Raw genomic sequence first — 23,208 nt, forward strand, 5'->3', positions numbered from 1 at the left:
ATTCTAACAATGTTTCTCTAAATCCTTAAATAAACCCTGGAAAAAGAATTGAACTCACTAAAGTAGTTTACCATGAATGGAAATAGTCTATATGTGCTGTGACTCTCCTGACCCTGATTTACCCCAGACCTGATATCTCAACATGGTGTTGAATGTTAGCAAGAGCAGATACTGCGTCTATAAGATCATATGTGCTGCACTGTGTAAGCACTTCTGTGGCTGCGGTTGGACTGGGCCGAGGACTCTCTCAGGCTGTTAGAGTCTGGCAGCCGCTCACCCTCTTCCTTTCCCAGCCCCTGTGCAGTTCATCACCACCCTGGGCCAAAAACAGTCGGAGCCCAGAAGATATGATGCCGTTGGCTCCCATCTGTTTTGCAGCTCTAAATGGATTTACTTTACTATTTCTGAATTGCATCGACACTCCAGACACTTGCAGCAGCAGATCGTGCCGGAGATGGAAAGGCTTGTTGGTCTTAGTCAGAGAGTCTACCTCCAGGAGAGGCACTAAGTCAAAATAACACTGACACGCTCAAACCAGGAATAGCAAATGAACTCAAAATCATAGAAAGTTCACATGGGGTTCCTAGACATTTTAAACGCATTAGGTAGAAGATTTGGCGTCCTAATTGACATTAATCATATTACAATCTACTTGCCACTTCAAGTCTCAGTTATGGACCTCCATGCACAACATGTAATGGGTTATTTTAAGTTCAGGTGATAATTATTGCATTAAAAATGTAATCTCCATCCAGGTAAATAAGGAGTACATCAGTAACTAAGGCACTGTACAGCACCTATGCCTATAGAGCATGCTGTGCTTGATAAAACTACATTCTAAAAATACATCTATCTGCCACTTCTGGGGAACAAGCTACTTGTTCAGGAGAACATTGCAACTTCAACAGAGGAATTGACTTGCAAGTGTTATTGATCTGCACAGGTTAGGCAGCCAATTAATCCAGTGTTATTGAACAGCACAGGAAAAGCAGCCAATAAAATGAAAAAAATGCAATGAATATAATTACTAAATAGCCTGACTTTACATCATTTCATGCTGGTTGATGAAAACCCATTATGACTCAACTGATCCATTTATTCTCTGACTATATTCACTCCATGTCTATGGAAATTGCATTTGCTCACATTGTGCGTTTTGTGTTGTCTGAGCCAAAAGTGTTCCTTTGAGACAAGGGTTCCATATGAGAAAATGCTATTTGGTTGATGTTACATCACTGCACTGGAAACATTTAAGCTGTCAGAACTGCCATTCAAAATGAGTAATCGACTTCATACCATAACCCTCTTTGCATACATACATGCCGAATTCAGAAATGTCACCGAATGCAAGCCCAACTGGCTCAGTCGGCTGTGACGCCGCCGGTCTTTGAAGACTCGTGGTTCACAAACCCACATCATTTGAAACCATTTTGACTCACATCACATCTCCGAGAGCCAAGTGTCATCGGTGTGGTTGAGGGAAGAGTTCGAGCACATGGAAAGTCTTTTCTACGTTTATTTTTGTTTGTTCTCAACTTACGTTTGCCTTAATCATTGAATTTTTGCAATCATTCTAATATCCAATACCTACCCACTGTTTATAATATAAGGTTTTTATTCTGTAAGATCAATCATAACACAATCATAACAATCACAACAATTATTTCATTGTATTACACAGTGAAACCTCCTTTTCAATCACACAGCATGCATGGCATAGTTTAACTCCCTCTTTTGGACTCTTGTTAATTGATATTCTATTCAGTGATGGAAACTGCTTTGGCAGGTCCTACTAATGAGGATGGATAGTGTGTCTGATACCATCTAGTGGTTGGCAAAAGTAAAGACATGCTATTTTTGTAAGAACCAGTCATATATCAGCAATGACTGCCTTGTGTGTTTATTAAATCAAACCATAACAATGGCTATGTACAAATGTGTCTAAATAAATGTCTAAATAAGTTACATTATTTGAATACAGATCACAATCTCATAGTGGAAAGTTATTTTGTTTTCTTGCTGCTGTGGAATGCAATAACAGTGTTGGTCTTATAGGCTGTTTTCTCTGGGTCACTTCTTTATAGGACAGTCTGTTTGACATGGGCTTCCTCTTCATCAAAGACAGACTCTGCGGCTTTGTTTTCATAACCTTCCACGTCCTCTCTGTAAAAAAGAGACACAGAAGCAGAGCAAAGAGTTCAGACACTGCTGCATGAAAAAACTGGTGCAAAGATTTTGTTCAATCTTCTTGTACGTTCTGTATCAATTGGAAAGTGTAATTTCGTAATGAATTGTTGATAATAAGCAGCATGTATTACCCTGAAAATGCAATATATATCGCACTATATATATAATATAAATTGGCATCAATGAGGCACGGGACAAATCATTCCCACTGATTATAGCGCATTTCAGGTTTAATGATTAATATTCAATTGTAAATGTTTTGAAGGACCAAGAATATATTTTTAATAACAATTGTCCTATGTGATTTTTATCTAGTCATATTAAACTTGTGACACATACTGTACTGACTTTTCACTACATTTCACAACCTATCCACGAGGAGGGTTTAATCATTCTTAAGTATCAAAATGTATTTAAGTGTTTTTAAAAAAGATTATGAAAAGAGGCCTTTTTTGTGAAAAGCAACAATTAAAAATCTCTCATGATGCATGTTTTATATTTTTCTTTGCCGTCGTCAATAGCCTACTTCTCATGGTTTGTTCCCCCTGTACACAATGAAACGGCTTTTGTTGTGGAGGCAAAAGTCTAACAACAGGCCAAAACTATCTCCAAAGAGATATATTTACTGACAAGTTAATGTTTCATGATTCTCGTGAGTTGTCTTCCGGTCGACAATTCTTGAAGTTGCATTGCTGGTTCTCTCCACCTATGCTCTATGGCTTTGCTAGATGAATGTTTCCCCTATTACACATTGGTTTACCATCAAATTGGCGTCAGAGATGTTGTATTAAAGTAAAAATCCTGCATAGGAGTGTACCTTTAATGCAGTAACTGATCATGCAAAGTACAACAAAAAAATCACCAGGCTAGTGTCACCATTATCATAAATGGAGAAATAAAAATGAAAATGTCAGTTCTATCAGATTAACATTTATGCAATTATTGAGAAATTGTAGCAAGTTAAAATGTAAGTCGTCTCCTAACAGGTGTTTGAAATATGCAGGTGAAATATTCATTTGCCCTTTGACCCTCCTCTGGACACATTGTTGTAGTGATTATGTCATTATGAGTTACAAGTCTGATGGTGTTGGCAAAAAGGCTAAAAAGCACATTTTGATACAAATATAAAATAGTTACGAGGTTGTGTATCAAAACATATCTCTGTAAATGTAAAAATATATGCATTAAGTATCATTTGGTATAGCATAATGTTTTGTCACGTCTTTAGAATGACTGGTTAACGAATAAGATGTCAATGTTTGAACAAGCCCCTCTTGGAAATGTATCTGTACAGATAAGATAGAAGCATTCGCTCTGTCTGAGAGAAGCCATAAAGCCAAATCATTATGCTGTCAACCGTAGGTAATTACATGAGGACTCAGAGTTCAAACTGTGCTTGTGTACATTTTAAACACTTCAAAAATATACAGCAAGCTGTCACCCATGTGTTTGTGTCACTTGCACAGCGATGTATCAGGGCTCTGGAATCGTCTTGTAAATGACACAGAGGGGAAGGGGCCACACATACTCATCTCTGCCATACAGAAGCCTCTTGGCGATCAGCACAATGAATACGATGAAGAGGAAGCCTGCGACCGCTGCCAAGCCGACCAGCCAGGGCTGCAGTCTGCCTTTGGTGGTGCCAGTCGTGGCCTGTCTCGTGCCACCTGAAGGCGAGGTGCCAAGTAGAGATGTGAGATCAGCCGCCACTCACCCAGACAGTGTACAGGCTCAAGAGGCACCCCAGTGGGCCCTGTGACATTTCTACACAGCTCTATGTGTTTTAAGTTTTTGGTTGAAGGTGAAGAACATTCAGTCAACATGGTTTCACAACATGTCAGATTTGTGTGTTGAAAAATGGTATTGCAGTTGTTCAAGTCATATTTTTGTTAGGACCATTGCTACTGGATCACACTCACCATGGTCATAGGAGTCAAATGTAATTTCAGAAATTACAATATACATACAATTGAACATACAATATAACAAGACTTGATGGTCACCAGGATACCAGGATACTACCTTTGATATCATCTGACTTGCACATGGACAACTCTCTGGAGCTACTCACCTAAACCCAGTACCTGAAGCTAGTTTATGCAGTATGGATGGTAACTTACCACTCTGTGCCTGGCAGACAGACAGGACCAGCAGGGTGCCGGCTAGCACGTATCTGTGGAGAGACATGGCGGCGGAGCTGTGTGCCTTCCAGCGTTTCCCACTGACTTCTGAAAGCAGCTTGGCTAGGGCTGTGAGACCAGACCCTCGCCAGAGGTCCAAAGTACAGGCTCAATCAGCGTGACAATATATCACCCTGAGATTAACAGGTAGTTTTATGGCCATGAGACTACACTTGCTTAGTTCACTATGACTCAGGCGCCCATAGCTCTTGAGTGCAGCTGCAAGGTCTGATTGAAGACTGCCGTGCTAGCCAAACTTGTGCCATAGACTTGGCTCAAGCACCTGCACTTCTCTTGTGGAATCGCTGAGATCCACGTTTTAATAATGGTCTGTGGTGAGCATAATGGATGAGACGCTCTCTGTTCAAGAGGGTCATCTGTCAATCAGGCAAAAAATTTGTCCACTTTAGATGAGCAAAGACGAGACTGAGCCAACACATCATGGAGCCAGCACCTGGCACCGGCAATGTCTATCATAAGCATCATATTTTAATTGATTGAGTGTCTGCAAGGGTGGGTCCATTCAGAAATGCTATCAAATATTGAACAACATAAATGATAAAGCGTTGCATAATATCTGAGAAAGATGTGTGAAAGTGATTCATACATCTGAAATAGAGTTTTCTCTTCAATGAAAATAATCAAACATTGATATCAAATATATTTTATTTTATTGATTTATATATTATCTCTATTTCAGTATCCAACTTTGAATTGTCCTGAGAACACAGACTCTTCATCCACTTGAGGGTAAGACAAACAACTGGTTCAAGACAAATGTATAAAGTTCTACATCAATGGCAACAATATTTCAGTCTATAGCTTGCAAGACTGACAGCAACAATGTATTAGCTTGCATCCTATTTACACAATGATACAGCACTTAGGGTTCTTTTTTTTCTTTTTTTTGCTTAATTGCAGTTTATTTCTTTTCAGCAACAAGCTATTCAGGCATGACATGCTGAATAGCAGCCACCTCTGTTAAGCACTTATCCACACACAACTGTGTGCATAATTTAAATTCACAAGTCCATTGTGTTAAAGGCTCGGTCAGCCATGCCAAGTCAGAACACATTAGTAGCATCTTCTTTCTCAGACCACCCAAGCCTCTGCAATAGACTGCAAGGAGATGGGGTGAGTTGGTGGGGTCATATACAAAAAGAGGTCTTCCAAAGTCCCAATCAACAAGCACAGTCTTCTGCCTGCCAGTCATGTGTGTGAAGCAGCCTTGTAGCGTGAGTGTATGCAGTAGCAGGAAAGGATTTTGGGATAATTACCAAAGAGAGTGCAATGCATTTCTTTAGCTGTGGACTTTCTAAGCAACTATCCTCAGCAAGAGGATAAGAGGTTTTAACAACAGTGTTTCTCCTCCAGTCTGTCTGTCTGTATGTCTGTCTGTCTGTCTGTCTGGCTGTCTGTCTGGCTGGCTGTCTGTCTGGCTGGCTAGCTAAAGCGTCCAAACGCTACACGCGGCCCAGTGCGAGGTGGCCGGGGCTCCCGACCGTCGGAGATGACCCAGATGGCGGGCGTGTTCTTGTTGCCCTCCAGCAGCACCTGGTACTCCTCGGCCTTCACCATGGCCTCCAGCTCGGGGTTGGTCTCTGGGCACCAGTCGATCTGGAACTTGTCCTTACACTCCCAATAGTTCACCGCCTCCTCCTCAGGCTGCTCCCCAAACAAGAAGTCTACAGATGGAGAGAGGGCAAATTTATTTTACAGTTAATATTAAAAAACAGTGTGTCCAGTGTCAGCTGGACTAGGAATTATATATTTTATGGTGAAATTAGCAGTCATTTGTAGTCAAAATAATGTTTCAAAACTAACTACAATATTGAAATTCTGAAGGAATTGTGTCAAAAGTATATTCCTTCATGATCTGTTTTTCATTATAGCCAGAGAAACTTCAACAAAAGAATAGGAGGGTGAAACAAGAAAACACTGTGCAGGGATTTGGTTGTCATAAATGTATTTTGTCTCCATCCAGTTGATGATTACTTTATGCAATGATAAAATGTATCCTTTTTTATTCAATGTTTATTGAACATTATGATAACTTAGAACTAACTGTCCTGCATGAAAACATCTGAAAAGGATGAACACTTCTTGAACCACACATATTTCCATTATTTTTGCGAAGTGTTGAGCTTCCTGAAATCCCATCAAGAAGACTTACACTGTGTCTTAAAACTAAGAAATATTCTTCTTTGGTTGAGAAGAACGAGGGACTTCAATGGTTTTCAATGGTTTTGGTGAAGTGGGTACCTGCAACATCGTGGAGGAGCTCTTTGATGAGGTGCCTTATAATGGCGTAGAGAGCAATCAGTGCAGCACTGGAGGCTAGCAGCAGGTAGATGATGTAGTTGGGTAAGGTGATGGCATCTCGGGACGGGGGGATGTAGCTTTCAAATAAAACATCCTCTGAAGCGCCCTCGTCCACAACCGTTTCTGTTACATCCATTCCACTAATTTATTTGAAGGTCAGTAGGTGCCTTGACTGTACTGTCATGTTGTCCTGGAAATCTATTGTTTGCTTGAATCAGGATGTATAATTCTGTCCAAAACAGAGTGAATGATCAGCCATGCATTTATATAAGAACAACAGAAAATACACACATCACAATAGGAATGGTAAGAAGTTTTAAAACAAAAATAAAGACAAATTCTTACCAGCAATATTTCCCGGTATGTTTTGTTTTGTTTGCGTGACAATCCCGTAATCTCCTAATCCTTTCTTTTGGTTACTGGTTAAGGTGTGTGAGTGAGGTGCTGTAACAGCTCTCTAGGTCTGCTCATAAGTTGTGCTCATGTTTGAATGACAGCATGAATGATGCTTAGAACACTGCTATGATACCCTGGCCAGTGAAGCTACCATGACCGAATGAGATTCAGACTGCCTCAACAGCAAGTAACAAGGGAGCTAATGTACTTAGTGACATAAGCACTGGGTCAAGGGCATCCAGGATTTAACTCTGTCTTGAGTGAGGTTATACTACTAGGGGTCCTGATACTGGTCTATTTTCATGTTTATGTGCATGACGTGCACAAGACAGCTTGATAACATACTGTACAATTGTAAGTGGCTAAACTTAGTTTGCATAAACATTAGTGTAGGTTGGATGAGGAGGCTCTGTGAGACTGTAAACAAATGATTTAGCCTCCATTCAACATCATTGTTCTTATATGCTATTTTGCTCAACAGGGGTTTACACAAAGAGATACATTTCTCTGGTGAGTTGGTTTTCATCCATTAATTTTAATCTGTTAATTTGATATCCACTTGATGGTCATTTCACAATGGATAATTCTTTCATATAAACATCAGATGCTCCATCCTCTTTGTTGCACCAACAGCGTCACTGGGGTGCTGATATAAGCCAGGACTGATAATACTGGGTAGAGAGAGAGAGAGAGAGAGAGAGAGAGAGAGAGAGAGAAAGAGAGAGAGAGAGAGAGAGAGAGGAAGAGAGAGCAAGCGAGCATGACACATATACAGACACACACACAGATAGTCATACTCGAGAGAGAAAGACACATTAAGTAGCAGACAAGTGGGATTTTATTTAATGTTTAACTTGTGATGGGACAGGCTGCTGGGTTCATACAGCAGCATGGCACTCAACGTTGCAGAAAGACTGGTCATATGACAGATTGTTACATGCAAAGGAGGCTCGGTTTAGCAAAAGGATGTGTTTTGTTAAGACAACTAACACTCACATGGAAACATTTGGGACACATAAACCTTAAAACTAAAAAATAAAAAAAAATTCTATTTGACATAATGTTCCAGATTACATCACAAGTATAAGTATAAGTATTTATACTCTTTTGATCCCGTGAGGGAAATTTGGTCTCTGCATTTATCCCAATCCGTGAATTAGTGAAACACACTCAGCACACAGTGAACACACAGTGAGGTGAAGCACACACTAATCCCGGCGCAGTGAGCTGCCTGCAACAACAGCGGTGCTCGGGGAGCAGTGAGGGGTTAGATGCCTTGCTCAAGGGCACTTCAGCCGTGGTCTACTGGTCGGGGTTCATGAAATCATGAATACTAGAATGCACAAGGGTATTGACAAATAAATAAAATGTAAATGCTATTTATTTATTTATTTATGAAAAATAAACACTAATTCAAGTGGATGTTTTCTTGGAGGTTCTGGGTGAAACGTTAAGGGCAAAGTTAGTGCAATGACTGTGTAGAGATTTTTCTTTCTTTAGGTCCAGATTCACAACTCGAGCTGAAGTCCTGGCAGCGTCCCTCGCTGGTTCTCCTCTTGTGTGCTGGTCTCCCTCCCACTGCCAATCTGCTCCTTCTCTCCCAGCAGCTCATACACATTGCGCTGAACAGGGGTTGATCCAAGTGCCCAATCTGTATCAAGCATGAAGTAAAAGTATTTATGAAGTTGAACCCAATGATCAGATTTGAATCTCTATAATACACAAAGTCACAATATTTACTTCAAATAATGTGTGTGTGTGTGTGTGTGTGTGTGTGTGTGTGTGTGTGTGTATGTGTGTCCTTGTTTGTGTGTGTGTGTGTGTGTGTGTCCTTGTTTGTGTGTCTGTGTGTGTGAATGTGTGTGTGTGTGTGTCTGTCTGTCTGTCTGTCTGTTTGCTTTGAAAGGTCACCGGTGCCACATCTGTCCTGGTACTCAAAGACTGTACTCAGTGGAAAGTAGGAGGGCACTGTGCATTAACGTAGTGTTGTGTTTACAGAGTCATCTGGCCCTGTCTAATCTGCCGAAAAACCCTCTTAATAACCCTGCTGCTGACATTCTCGTTTCATGGCTTGTCACCGATACCACGATGCGTGAAGGTGAAGGCTTTGCAGGGAGCCAGCCACACAAACAGGGGGGCTGGGGTGGGGTTGTAATCTACTTAATCCAGCCAAAGAAGGCTCTCTCTGTGTCCTGTGGCGTGTGACTAGAATGCCCACAACTATGACGTCTGCAGTGGACTCGCTGAACACTGGCCACTTAAGCCATGGTGGGTCACTGATGCTGATGCTGAAAGTCATTGTTTTCGACAGAGATACTTTTTCTCTTTGTGTAAGTGGAGAGATCCACATTAGTGCATAATATGCCAAATCCACATTGTTTCTATTGCTGCTTGATTTATCATCAGCAAAAAATACAAACTAACCCCTGACATCAACCAAATTCTGTTTAACCCAAATAATTGAGGTGGGTTTATAAGGTGTCCTACTATGCCATAAAGTGCCAAAATAATTACAGTGGCACCCATTAGGATGTACAAAACATATCTTGGCAGGGCGATCAGATCCCTAGAAGAGGAAACATAATCAGCAAAGAGGGGAGCTTCCGCCACACTCTCCTCAGTCTGGAGAACCTGGAGTCTTCAGTGGAGCTGGTCCAGAACATTCTTCCCACAGCCCCAAATGGGGGCTCCGCACTGGGACGCTGCATGGTGAGCTTCAGCAGCTGGAGGCTTTGGCAGGTATCCTGTAGCCAATTTCTCAGCATCTCTGTATTGAGATACAGCATATGGAGGTTCTGTGATGGTGATGGATGAATGTCTCCAAGCAGGAAGATGGATATTGCAGCGGGGAGTTTGTTGTATGCTATAATGATTGGTGCCACTGAATGACTGTATCAGTGGAGACATATTGGTGTTCTGAAAAGCACATATATCATACCATGGTGCTGAAAAAGCACATAGTTTGACCATACTCCAGCTTGTGCATATTATAATCAACCCATGACCAATGACTGATGCAAAGCACAGGATGGATACAGCATGCGATGGATAGTTCAGGAAGAGAAGACGTGAGTTCATCAGTCCTCCCATTGACAAAAGTTTAGCCCGCATGACTGTGATAGATCTAAGGAGAGAATCTGACCTGCCCTTGCATTATATATTAAAGGAACGTCTACAGCAAGCCAAGAAAGTTGTCGTGTAGTTAAAATTCTATGGATGTCATTGCTGTGCAAAGAACAATGTCATTCAAGGTTTGTACATGACGCAAAAAGATAGTCTCCTGGTTAAAAGAAAAGATGATGGTGGTACAAATGTCCCAAGATGTCTGAATTAAAGCCTCAGATACAAGTTAAAGAAAGCAGAGGTCTGAACTCAGGGGCAGGCAAAGACACATACACCAGTGGGTGCAGACAATACAAAGAGAGTCAAATACAGTAGAGCTGGCAAACCAAATGTACGCAGGCCTACACAACTCATTTGCAAAAAAACACTGACAATAGACATCTGAACAGAATGTCAGTTCTTGTTACAAGCCTTTCTTACACGAAATACCGATTTCAAAATTCACCACCAAACACAAACCAGTTAAATGATCACAGAGGGTAAACGATTTGCTCACTCAAACTGGAACTTCCTGCGGTTTGGGTTCGGAGTCTGGCTCTATCTTCTTGCAGAAGACTTGTCCAAACAGGAAGTTCCAAAGAATAAGCGTCAGAGACGTGTTGGCCGTGACGATGCCCACCATGATGGGGTGAAGGTGGAACATGTCTGTCCACCGAGACGAAGACCAAAGCTGGGGAAACTTTCTACCTGAACCTCTCACTGGGTCTCCTTCGTCTCTCTCTCTTTCTCTTTCTCTCTCTCTCTCTCTCTCCCACTCAGAGTGACACTTTAAATCACCGGTCTGTCAGTCATCTACATGTCTAACCTAATTTTAGAATACATTCAGTGCCTCCTTGAAGAGGTTAATCTCTCTGACTGTCTTCAACACCAGTAAATGGGACATGATGATGAAACATGCTTAGAAATTATGTGATGTGAATGAGTTACAATGAAAATGAATACATGTAGTCCATTTTTAAAATCGATGAAGCAAGTGGTATAATGTGTCTTTGTGAAGCGTTATTTGAGACAACTGAAACAGTTGAGATAAGATGTTCAATATGATTCAACAACTGACTATCAACCTAATATCAATAATGTCTTGCACTGGTATACTTTAAAATCCTTTATGAACCTAAGTCACTTGTTCTGACACACGACACACACACACACACACACACACACACACACACACACACACACACACACACACACAGATGTATTTCAAATAAAGCTGATGCATTCTATCTCAATACATTGGCTACATTGCAAAGATATAATTTAGTAGCTCAATGAAGCTCAGACTGCATTAAAAATGAGACATACCTTAGTCGGTGATCCTCCTTGGCTTGGTAATGATAAGTAATCTTTCCATGTGCTCTCCCATTCCTTGTGCACCTCTTCCCAAGATCCAGGGGGTTTTGATAATGTATTTCTTTCCTGTTACGTGACAGCTGTTGTCTCGTCCGATGTCTGGATACTGACAAAAAGACCTAAGGGAAGGAAAGCATCCAGGAGAGATTTACTTTCAGTAATCTGATGAGACCGCACCACTGTACCAACAAATTTTGTTTTTTTTCACTCTTTTTTAGTCCATACACAGTTTCATCTTTCCAGATGCTGTCATATCTAAGGTCAGACAAGGACAAATAATAGGTATTATTATATTCACTCAAACTGTCAAATATATACTGCTTCTACATAGATTGAAAAGAAAAGCAATCACATTACCTGCAGATTAATTCTTGGGGCTTTCATAATCCCTTGACAAAAATGTAAGACTGAAGAGCTGTTATATGTAAAAATCGTTTTCTTTGGCCCAGGTGTATCATGGAAGCACTACAAACAATCTACTCTAACAACAGAAGTCTACAGATTTACAGAGTTGGGGGACGGGCGATCCGTTTAAGCAGGGTTGTCTTTCTTGGGTTCATCCTCAACCTTCTTGTGGAAGGCCTCTATGAGAATGAAGGCCCAGTAGATGATGGTGATAGACGTGTTCAGAGTCACAATGCCGATCATGATGGGGTGCAACATGGTGACCGACCCTGTGGGTGAAGAAAGAGCTCTGCGTTGGCGTGTCTCTGGGATTCTCTCAGCTCAAGCTCCGCTTTCTTAAGCTAAGGAACAGACTGACCCTCCCTTCCTTTTTTCCTTCCTCCTCACCTCCCTCCCTCTGGATCAAGCCTCATACTTATACCCCTCTGTACCAATCATCAGGAGAGCTGCATGCAACCCATCATGCATGTCAGTGATGAACACTACACCTGCTCCTTAAAGGGACAGGGGGAAGTAGCTTTAAAGAAGTCAAATAGTAGATAGATAAATAGACAGATGAATTGACGGTTGATAGCTGAGACTTCTTAACATCTGTTCATTTTATTATTTTATTATTATCAGTGTGTCATTACTATTAATGTGACCTTTGACTAGGAACTATGTTAAATGTGGCATATATTTAAATCTGTGAATTTATTTTGATATTTCCCTTCCTCACTCAAATACCCTTTGCATAAGTATTTTTTGACAAAACCACTTAGTTCAGATTTGAACAGCCTGGTTCCTTGTTGGAAATTCTGACGCACGTCGCAGCTAAAATGATCACATTTTCAAACACTCAAAAATGATATCTTTTGCATCTTGTTTGCCTGGTGAACACATTATGACTACTAAAATACATTTCATGAAAGAGTATCATCTAGCACTAATTGTGCCAAACTATTCTTATACCAAAGCTTAATAAAAAGTCATGCCTGAACAAAGTAAACACTACAGTGATCAGGACATTATGAAATAACCCGTTTTGCAAAGGTCTGACATCAGCATGAGGTGTGGGGGTGGGGGGCAAGACCTTTGCAGCTAAGACTCCACTCAGAATCCCACACTTTAATGAAGAAGAAAGACGCACTGCTGTGGGGATTACTCGTGCTTTGCGTAAACCACCCTGATCCTCCACCCCAGAGGGGCATGTGCTCCATCACCTTTGTTGACCCTCTGGACAAGGACAGACTGTTCATTGAAATGGCATGATTTTATGGATGCATATCAAAACACACACAGATATAAACACAGCTTGTCACACAACATTATTTAATGTTGATAAAAATATGCTCAGAACAGAAATGTTATGTTTCAGTTTATGCCCTCAAATGGCTGCATTAAATCTTCTCAGGAGACTTTAGAACAGATTATTGTGATTTTAGGAAGGATTTTGGGAAATGTATTTGGCTTGTGTGACGCCTACATCATATTTTCCCATAAAAATAATAAATAAACCAGCCAAAACTTTCACAATCCCACAACATAATGGATTACAGTCTGCGAATAAAATAATAAACAACTCTCGTTATACGTTTTTTCCGTGAGCACATTTTGAACCAGTGAGTAATAAAATAGTAATGTTTATAGTTGGATACTGCTGATGGGGGGGGGGGGGGGGGTCTTTCTTTCTTAGAGAGAAGTCTTCAACAATACGTCATCCCTCATGAGACACCCTGCAACCGCAAGAGTCCATCGGCATACTGGAACTGTGTGGAGTTCTCGTACTCAAGCATGTCCAGCGCCACTTCGCAGCTCTCCTTGACCACGCGCTCCTCGTCCTTGCGGTAGCGCTGGAGGATCTCCAGGCAGGCGTCCTTGCCGATGGAGCCCAGCGCCTCAGCGCACTCGTGCCGCACCATGGCACTCTCATCCTCCTTCTCCAGTGCCGCCCGCAGCTGGGGAATACTGGCCTCGTGCTGGATCTGACCCAGGACATAGCCGATCTCGTGGCGGAACAAGGCACTACTGCACTGGAGACCTGACCAACGGTAGGGAGGGAGTCATATTAGCACAAGTTTTTAAAAGCACAAGCATTGTTTTTGTATGTTGCCCTGATTGTAAATAAAAATGTCACTTGCTTTTTAACACAGATAATAAAAAAAAATAAAAAAAGTTAAGTTGTGAAGCTTACTTTTGACAGATTTCTGGTTTATGTGAATGCAATAATTACACTGTAACACAAACACACACTCCCACCCTCTCTTTACCATCGCCAAGAGCTAGCACAGCCTCTTCAGTGCCCAGGTTGCGCAGTGCAAACATAGCCCTGTAGCGCTCGAACAGTGGCAGGCTCTCGTCCAAGAGCAGAGTCCTGAGCTCGGGCACACTCTTCTTGGGGGCCGGTGGTGCCGGGTCCACTGAGCTGTACGGGTTCCCATCAGCCCCCTCTTCAGTCCCGCCACTCATCAGCCACTCCAGTCGCCGCACAGCCAGCTGACACGTCTCTGCCACCTGCATAACAGTGGAAATGTCCACAGAAATGTCCTGGAGTTAGGACAGACAATGCCAAGTATATTATGGAGGGCATCATCTGATTTGTAGGCAATTCCATACCTCTATAACAGGATCTTCTGAGTATTGCTTGAGTAAATCCAACACTTTTGGATTTCCAATAGCTCCCAAAGCCTCGCCTAACACAGGGATGAGATTCAGATGAGATTTGCATTGTAGGACATTTAAGCAATAATGTATTGCTGCAGTCTATAAATTATTGTGCTTTGGATATTATGTGGCAGAGGCATTGCTTGCCTACCTGCTTCGTGTCTGACCATGGGCTCTTGGCTGGTGTCTTTCAAAACAACCTCCAGTACAGGAATGGCTTGTTCATCTTGCATTTGACCCAAACAGTAAGCTAGTTCATGTTTCAGCAAAGCAGATTCATCCTCGAAGGCCTTACTTATCCATTTGATGGCCTCTGGTCCACCCAGATTGCGCAATGTGAAAAGTGCCCGAAATCTTGTGGCCAGGTCTTGCTTTGAGTTGACCAGTACTTGGCCAACGGCAGCCACATCCTTTTCATCGAACATGACAGTAAAATGTAATTCCTTCACAAGTTAAAGAGGAGGACAATAAATTAGTTGATAAAGTGCACGTATGGATTATTAATTCACTTGAACAAATGCAGTTAATACTAACAGTGATAACAATATAAGGTTAGCATAATGCTATGCATCTACAAGCTGTAAAATCATTGTCTTTGGACACAAACATCTGATAAATACCATAAACATAAACATTATAAAATAGCCTACATACTTCGATGAACCTCCGTAAGCGTTAAGCGAGGCACACCCCATCCTAACAATCATCATTTAACCGAAATGAAACGAAACCTTTCGTCCGGGTGAACCCCGACGAACCTGAGAGCAAATTTAATTTCCCATCAATTTCGTCTGGGTTCACTCAAGCTATCTAGGGATCCATAAAACCACGTACATTTTTGATCCCACTTCCACCACTGCTAGCCCTTTTGATATTAGCAAGCAAATGGTTAAGTTAAGCATCTCGATTAGTATTGGGATAATGACACAACACCGAGAACGTGTACTGTTTAAGTAAGACCGACAAAAAAGCATGCTTTCCTTGGCCTTCTTTTACAACAGCTGGAAACGTCACGCAGTTACAAAACTCTTGCTATGCTAACTAGCTCGGTTACAGAAGCTAGTCACCGGTAAGGTTACTACAACTACCGATCAAATAACACCATTCATAATCCAAATGCAAATGGGTGAATCTTTCGGGGAGGTTGTCATGATGTGAATCACTGTAACTTACTAAATAATAAAATCTATCAAATGGGTGCCATCATCACTCACTCCACACGTGAACAGGACCTGATGCAGGAGAACAAGTGAGACAAGCACAGCTTCTTTATTTTAGGGATGACCAGAGTGCTTCTTCTCTATATTGGCCTCTACTGACGAGGAGTAGAAATGTGTGGGCTAGTGCTATCCTGAAAGTAGGCTACCTGTGGCGATTTGATCGCCTATAAAAAATAAAACATAATAGTCAGTGTGCCAAAAACAAGAGAAACTGCAATATGTGGATGAATTGGGTGGTAGTACACGTTAGATAATGTAAAGCTGGATTCCATGTCACAAGACCGCCACAAGCAGACTTTTGCCGCTTTTTTGTCACAACGATTTTTGTCATGCAGAAATTATGCAATGCTGGACATCAATATGCTACATAACTACGCTGTGAACTCCCCCCCCCCCCCCCCAAAAAAACAATATAACGCAAACGTGGCGGGTTTGTTTTGATTCGAATCTTGTGACGTAGGTGGTCTTAATGTATACCCAGAATGCTTTGCACTTTCACCCAAAACATCTTCGAAGGCTACATTTTGGTCACCTAAGCAAACCTTCAATTAATCAGTAATATTACCTCAGCCTTGCCTTAGCGTTCCGTGTTTTAATAACAGGTGGATTTACAAGCTATTTTTACCCAGGACTAAAGGTAAGAAGGCGTGATTGTCTTTTTATTCTTCTGGTTACCAGCTAACCAGCTAGCACGAAAGCTAATTTATCTATTATGTCAAGGTAGCGAATAACCAGATGAGTGCTAAGTTACAAAGTAATGTTGGTTTTGTGACTTCATACGACTCATTCTGTAAATTATATCTTGTAATTTCGAAGTTCAGTGGTATTGGAATTGTTCTAGATATTCTACTAGAGAAAGTCGATATAGCTTTGCAGTGGGCTTAACCAGTAATGTTTGAGTTTTAATGTTAGCTCCCTGATTGCCCTCGGGCCACAAAAGTGGTAAAACAGGGTCTTTAGGGGACTAGGCAGCAAGCTATTAATGTAGCCCTGTTTATCGATTCTAAAGTGGGAAAGGAAGCCCGATTAAATGTGAAGCATAAGGCTGTAAATGGACTGTAGATACAACTCTTCGCCAGATTCCGTTTGTTGCTGGTGGTTATGGTCTCTCATGATAGACCACATTCTCAACATTGAGAACGGAATTCCTACTTTGAACTGTCACTAGGAAAGTGATGTGTATGGTGTTGCATAGCACTATGAGGCCTAAATATGACCCACTGCCAGTGGTAAATATGTCACTGTGATTTCTCTGACTCGACTGAAGGTCATCACTTGATCATCCAAATACCTGGACAATAATACATGCCCCTAGATCTTCCTCACATACATTCATGCTCTCACAGTGATAGATTTTGAAAGACGTATTGTGATGTTGGATTATTGGTCATACTTTCCTTCATGTCTTCAGTCAGTCTCCTCAATGGACCAGGACTATGAGCGGCGGCTGTTGCGGCAGATCAACATACAGAATATAAACTGCAGTCCCATTGTGAGTGTTACAATATGCCATTTCACACACACACACACACACATTTCCTTTGATTAAGTGTTGTGCAATTACATTTTATATATATGTTGTGCAATGTAAGTCATAATGGATAAGTTCAGGTTTTCCATAAAAACCCTAGCCTGGAGATTCCAGACCAAAATCCGAAAGATTAGGGTCTGGCCATGACTAATGTAATGGCCCAACTCGAGGGGCGGCACCAAGCATGCATTTGAAAATCTCACTGCACGCAATTGGATAACACTATGACAAATGTTTACTGACTGATTCGTTGCAGCGCTGTCATCATCTGTTTAGCTCGCCTCTGGCCCGCCTATATCAGATACACCGATGTGATTTGATACCCTGCGATTCAGGGACATAAGTAATGAGCATTATTACTCATTGCCAGAGTGACTTTGCCATTACTCATTGCCAGAGTGAAAATTCGAATTGTGCTCCCATGAGAACTCTGGATTTCCAAGGTATAAAAACCCTTTAATCTTTCTCAAACAGAAATCAACAGAAGTGGTCCGCAACCTGACACCTACAAGTTCCCCGCTATCATCCCCTAGCAAACATGGAGACAGATTTATCCCATCCCGAGCTGGAGCCAACTGGAGCATCAACTTCCACAGAATAAACGTAAGCACTATTGCTTAACCACACAGTTAAGTACTACATTTAATTGTTGACGTGTAATGTCAAATGATCTTTCTTGCATGTAGTCAGGTATATTTGTTGGTTTGTTTTCAGGAGAATGAGCGGTCACCTAGCCAGAACAGAAAAACAAAAGATGCCACTACAGACAACAGTAAAGGTAGGCCTGACCAATTGGCATCATCACAGCCTGCATCTGTAACTTGTGACTTCTTTCTAGTAGATTGGATGGATATTTCACTGTTCTGCTCTGGGAGCCCTCACATCTCATATGTTTCGGTAACTCTGTCTTTCCTTGTGGTGCTCTGTAGCGGACGGCCTGGCCTACTCGGCCCTGCTGAAGAACGAGTTGCTGGGGGCAGGCATCGAGAAGGTCCAGGACCCTCAGAGCGAGGACCAGCGCCTGCGACCTTCTACCCCGGAGAGGAGGCGACTATTTAACGTGAGTGTGCCAGTCATTCCCTCCTTGCCTCAGCTTCAGGCCTCTCCAGTTTGTTCTGTAAGTTTTTAATGGTCATGCTCGCAAAGAAAACAAAGTAGAAAATCAATGTGCACTCTACAAAACAGTTGAATAGACCATTAAAGTATTTATTATATTTGTCCTCTCTCTCTCTCTCTCGCGCTCTCTCTTTCTGTATATGTATAGTACTCTCTCAGTGCCAAGCGCTCCTCCCCCGATGACAACAACACTCTGTCCCCTTACTCCCTGTCACCTGTCAGCAGCAAAAGGTAAACTGGCTTTACAGTCCTAAACAGGCACAAACAGGAACCCGTACTAAGCGGCTAAAGAAAGGCAACCATTTCAACCACAGCACTGATTTCAGTGCTTCTGTACCTTTTGTGTATGTGTGTGTGTGTGTGAGATGGTGTCTGTTGTTTTAGTTTCATGGTATATGTCTTCTGTCTTGTTATCTTTGCAGTCAGAAGCTATTACGGTCTCCACGAAAGCCCACCCGTAAAATCTCTAAGATTCCTTTTAAGGTGCTTGATGCACCGGAACTACAAGACGACTTCTACCTCAACCTAGTGGACTGGTCCTCCCTAAATGTGCTCAGTGTGGGCCTGGGGACCTGTGTATATCTGTGGAGTGCGTGCACCAGTCAGGTAGCTACCACATGGCTTACAAATACACTAATGACTGCTTTTTATTTATGTCAATAAATTTTTTTCTCATAGCTTCAATATTTGTCTAAATATTTGAGATATAGTGCTTATGTTTTTTAGGCTAAACACTGTGATTGATTTGTTTGCTACAGGTAACACGTCTGTGTGACCTGTCAGTAGAGGGCGACTCTGTCACATCCGTGGGCTGGTCGGAACGAGTGAGTACACACATATCCAGATCAGGCGGCTCTGTTATGCGTTTGCCGTTATGGCTGCATTATGGGCATGCATACATGTGATTTGTCTTGAGACTATGTGTTTCTCCCATAGGGCAATCTGGTGGCAGTGGGAACACATAAAGGCTTTGTACAAATATGGGACGCATCTGCAGGCAAGAAACTGTTTGCGCTTGAGGGCCACACAGCGAGAGTGGGTAAGTCACAAATGCAAATTCAGAACTGACCTCAAAGGAAACTGTTGGCTTAACTTAAAAACTTGGCAAAATAATGTGTTTAATGTGTACATTTAATACAATGAGCTAGATCCTTGGTGTAAACGCCAGTGGGCCAGCTCAGTGCTTCCACATACTACACAATAGTTTGTTTTAGTTCGTGCATGATCGTTTATTGTTGCCTTGCTTTGCTCTTTGTCCATCGTTTAAATTGGAGCCCTTTCCTCCAATACTGGTGAATTATCCTCACCAGTAATTTGAATAGAAATGCCCCCATCTCCAGTGCCCTCTCGCTCACGGTCCTCCGGTCCTTGCTGGTTCTCGTTCTCCGCAGGTGCTTTGGCATGGAACGCCGACCAGCTCTCGTCAGGCAGCCGTGACCGCATGATCCTGCAGCGGGACGTGCGCACGCCCCCCCAGCAGTCGGAGCGGCGGCTCCAGGGACACCGGCAGGAGGTCTGCGGCCTCAAGTGGAGCACCGACCACCAGCTGCTCGCCTCCGGGGGCAACGACAATAAGGTAAGCGGCCATCACCTGCTCCACAATCGATTCTTATGGTCTGCTCGCTCGGTATCCTGCCCTTCAGGCAGGGTATTCTATCAGCCTCTATTACACTTAATTCAGCTAATGAAACCCCTTAGGAGTATTAGTCATACAGCCATTTTGCAGAACCCTGTAGAGCGAGCTGTATTATATGATATTAGTGTCTACACAATATTTTTAACACGGGGACAGTTGGTGGTAGATTCCATTACCCATTTTTGTAATGGTGTAGTGCAAATGTACTATGCCACAAATGTTTTGCTGTGGTACAATATGTTTGTAGTATGCCGTGTTACACTGCTATATTACTTACAGTGGTGCAAATATCATGACAAAGCTAATAACCGTATCGAAGAACAAATCACACCTTTGCCGCTTTAACACGCTGGATTTTGGGCCAAATTCAGGCACTTTGGTGGCACTGGCCTGCTCTGATATTTTTGACAATGTAACTATCTCTATGTAGAGGATAAGTTTGACTGCAGATTTCTGACTTGCGCTCGTCTTCCTCAGCTACTGGTGTGGAACCACTCTAGTGTGGTGCCCGTGCAGCAGTACACGGAACATCTGGCTGCGGTCAAGGCCATCGCCTGGTCGCCCCACCAGCACGGGTTGCTGGCATCGGGCGGCGGCACGGCCGACCGCAGCATCCGCTTCTGGAACACGCTTACAGGGCAGCCCCTGCAGTCCATCGACACAGGCTCACAAGTCTGCAACCTGGCCTGGTCCAAGCACGCTAATGAGCTGGTACGTAGAGCCCAAGGCTAATGCGGACATTAGTGTCCACTAATGTGGTCCTGAGGTTAATGTGAAGTTTTAAAATGAGAAGTCCTGTTTCTCTGAGCGTTTTACTGAACCAGTGAGTTTCACTAGTTCTAGTTGACCTCGCAGTTCTGAAATGGTAATGGATTTGTGGATTGTGTGGATGAAACTTTCATAATTCATTGCAGACAGGCAACCATTTGATACTTTTTTACATCCCACTTGTGGTCCTTTTTTAAGAGGAAAAGGCATGTGTTTGTTGATTGTTTCTGGATTGTTTGTTTATTAGGTAAGCACACATGGATACTCACAAAACCAGATCCTGGTGTGGAAATACCCATCCCTTACTCAGGTGGCCAAACTCACTGGACACTCGTACCGAGTCCTCTACCTGGTAAGAAGAGAACCTTTCAGTCTAACCCATCCCCATTGAGCATTTATTAGCCAGTACCTGATGAGAAATTTGTCCCTGTGTGTGTAGGCCATGTCGCCAGATGGAGAGGCCATCGTCACAGGAGCCGGAGATGAGACCCTGCGCTTCTGGAATGTCTTCAGTAAAACACGCTCGACCAAGGTACACCTCTCTCTCTCACACACACACACACACACACACACACACACACACACACACACACACACTGCCACACCCCCTCACGGTCTGCCCAGGGACATTGGTATAACAGCCTGTGCATTACTTTATATCTGCCTGTGGTTCTCTGTGGATTGTTACTGTTACTCTCTGTTAATTATGTTGTGTGTGTGTGTGTGTGTATATGCTGTGAGCTCATCCATTAGTATTGAGTGCATACTATGCTCTCAGCTCATGCTCTCAGCTAACGTTTGACAAATTCTTAACTCAGTCATATTTTCTTTTCAGGAGTCGGTGTCTGTCTTGAACCTCTTCACCAGAGTACGATGACCCCCGTAGAGTGAAAGACTAAAATCATGTTGAGGGATATGACCTCTTTTATAGGTGGAGGAAGAAGGCAAAGGTGTTGAGAGAGGGGACTGTCGATTGATGTTTACAGAATTTTATAGACCTCCATCAGGACTGCCTTGTATACATTCAGGATTAATTTCAAAAGCTTACTTGATTTGGTGTATTTTGTGTTTGTTTTTTGTGTTTTGTTTGCAATTAATGCACATTTTATAACATTTTGTGTTTTTTAAGTTGCTAAATATCCTAAATGTACAATACTGTATAAGCATCAAGAAATGTAAGTGTCCTAAATCTTTACAATTTAAAGATAGATGTCCTTTACCATTGTGTCATCTTTTCTGGGTTGTTTTCAGATAAATGGTAATGTTAACAGTGACAATTGGTGTGTGTGCACTGAAAAAGAGTTTACGTCCCTTGTGTAGTTCCAATTTGTTTTAGCAATGCATTTTTAATGTGCACTGTACTTGAGAATGAGCAGTGTACTTTTGAATGTAACCAGTAACCAATTTAACAGCTGATTTGGTCAGTGATGTATAATGGTGAAAAATAAGCTAATCATGGCCCGGACTCCTCAACACCAAGTGTATCCAGTGATGGTAGACTTTGGACACACCGTTGCTCTCTTGCAATGAATGGACAAACATCACATATGTCCGTCTTAACTTTATTCCATGTGGTTTTGAACATACCATTAGAATATCTGTATTTACATGAGTTCAAAGTATATTACAGCCGCTGAGGAGCTAGAGGAAGAGGTACATTGATATCCAGTTATGGTGTGAAAGTGAGAAGACAGCCTGGCACATTTTACAGGTTTATGCATATATAGGTTATACACAAACACTTTTTAGAGTTGGACAGGCATAATGTGAAAATATAGTAATGGATCATTCAACATTGCATACAATATCAGTACTCCCAATCACAATACAATGTCAAAAAATCTGTTTGGTGGCATCAACTGCAAAATAAAGGTGGATAGATCTAGTAAAGGTGAACAAAAGGCTAATATCACAGTGAAATCGATATCCTTTAAAAACGTATAGAGCTGTACAAAGAGCAGTCTTGCCAGTCTTTCATCCAAATTGTAAACCCAGACAGTTTGGCATAACATGTTTGATAGTTTATAGTGAGGTTCTCTCACACATATTGCACAATACCATAGCTATCAGAAGCAAGGGAAAACTCAACAAAATTTAATAAGTCTACATCACATCACCACATTCAATTACATAAATTCATGACTATGTGAACACAGGTACCAGATAGTGATTTCAAGCACTTGTGAAAAGGAGCTTCACAGGTTACCATAATAATATTTATTTTAAAAAAGTTAATATTATACAGATACATACTACCTACACAGAGAGTGCTACTGCTTTCCTTAACACAGGAAATACATGTATTTACACATATTTACATTGTCAGAG

General features: G+C 42.0%; 3 protein-coding genes and 1 long non-coding RNA gene across 6 annotated transcripts; 1 reads left to right on the plus strand and 3 right to left on the minus strand.

The window, feature by feature from the left end:
* Positions 1–1,597: 1,597 nt before the first annotated feature.
* On the minus strand, positions 1,598–4,424 carry LOC121677944 (small integral membrane protein 24-like). The gene is made up of 3 exons (XM_042057098.1): positions 4,308–4,424; positions 3,716–3,854; positions 1,598–2,163 (listed from the first exon to the last, which is right to left on the minus strand). Exons 1-3 carry the CDS (start codon positions 4,372–4,374, stop codon positions 2,079–2,081), a joined length of 291 nt encoding a protein of 96 aa, XP_041913032.1. The 5' UTR covers positions 4,375–4,424; the 3' UTR covers positions 1,598–2,078.
* Positions 4,425–8,333: 3,909 nt separating this feature from the next.
* LOC121678081 lies at positions 8,334–12,335 on the minus strand. The gene is made up of 3 exons (XR_006021150.1): positions 11,919–12,335; positions 11,514–11,680; positions 8,334–8,736 (listed from the first exon to the last, which is right to left on the minus strand). It is a non-coding gene; the product is annotated as an uncharacterized LOC121678081 (long non-coding RNA).
* A 925-nt stretch (positions 12,336–13,260) lies between these two features.
* Positions 13,261–16,177, minus strand: dohh (deoxyhypusine hydroxylase/monooxygenase). Of its 3 annotated transcripts, none has more exons than XM_042057921.1 (5): positions 15,824–16,177; positions 14,761–15,052; positions 14,562–14,638; positions 14,216–14,459; positions 13,261–13,986 (listed from the first exon to the last, which is right to left on the minus strand). In XM_042057921.1, exons 2-5 carry the CDS (start codon positions 15,032–15,034, stop codon positions 13,670–13,672), a joined length of 912 nt encoding a protein of 303 aa, XP_041913855.1. In that variant the 5' UTR covers positions 15,035–15,052; positions 15,824–16,177; the 3' UTR covers positions 13,261–13,669. The 3 variants fall into 3 exon arrangements, with proteins under 3 accessions (XP_041913855.1, XP_041913854.1, XP_041913856.1); XM_042057920.1 differs by having other exon boundaries at positions 15,783–16,174; XM_042057922.1 differs by lacking the exon at positions 15,824–16,177 and adding an exon at positions 15,264–15,730.
* Positions 16,178–16,296: 119 nt separating this feature from the next.
* On the plus strand, positions 16,297–22,787 carry fzr1a (fizzy/cell division cycle 20 related 1a). The gene is made up of 14 exons (XM_042057813.1): positions 16,297–16,466; positions 17,241–17,321; positions 17,835–17,963; positions 18,075–18,138; positions 18,290–18,420; positions 18,625–18,707; positions 18,899–19,082; positions 19,235–19,300; positions 19,413–19,515; positions 19,868–20,052; positions 20,590–20,823; positions 21,128–21,232; positions 21,320–21,412; positions 21,716–22,787. Exons 2-14 carry the CDS (start codon positions 17,253–17,255, stop codon positions 21,755–21,757), a joined length of 1,488 nt encoding a protein of 495 aa, XP_041913747.1. The 5' UTR covers positions 16,297–16,466; positions 17,241–17,252; the 3' UTR covers positions 21,758–22,787.
* Positions 22,788–23,208: the final 421 nt, after the last annotated feature.

Source organism: Alosa sapidissima, chromosome 12 (genome assembly GCF_018492685.1).
Source record: "Alosa sapidissima isolate fAloSap1 chromosome 12, fAloSap1.pri, whole genome shotgun sequence".
NCBI classification, from domain to species: Eukaryota; Metazoa; Chordata; class Actinopteri; order Clupeiformes; family Clupeidae; genus Alosa; species Alosa sapidissima.

Coding starts and splice junctions, on each gene's coding strand:
- LOC121677944 (XM_042057098.1), bottom strand. CDS start 4,374: ATGTCTCTCCACAGATACGTGCTAGCCGGCACCCTGCTGGTCCTGTCT. Junction 3,855..4,307: donor TGTCTGCCAGGCACAGAGTG/GTAAGTTACCAT, acceptor CCTCGCCTTCAG/GTGGCACGAGACAGGCCACG. Junction 2,164..3,715: donor CTTCTGTATGGCAGAGATGA/GTATGTGTGGCC, acceptor TCTTTTTTACAG/AGAGGACGTGGAAGGTTATG.
- dohh (XM_042057921.1), bottom strand. CDS start 15,034: ATGTTCGATGAAAAGGATGTGGCTGCCGTTGGCCAAGTACTGGTCAAC. Junction 14,460..14,561: donor CAGAAGATCCTGTTATAGAG/GTATGGAATTGC, acceptor ACTGTTATGCAG/GTGGCAGAGACGTGTCAGCT. Junction 13,987..14,215: donor TGTGCTAGCTCTTGGCGATG/GTAAAGAGAGGG, acceptor ACCGTTGGTCAG/GTCTCCAGTGCAGTAGTGCC.
- fzr1a (XM_042057813.1), top strand. CDS start 17,253: ATGGACCAGGACTATGAGCGGCGGCTGTTGCGGCAGATCAACATACAG. Junction 18,139..18,289: donor CACTACAGACAACAGTAAAG/GTAGGCCTGACC, acceptor GGTGCTCTGTAG/CGGACGGCCTGGCCTACTCG. Junction 19,516..19,867: donor GGGCCACACAGCGAGAGTGG/GTAAGTCACAAA, acceptor CGTTCTCCGCAG/GTGCTTTGGCATGGAACGCC.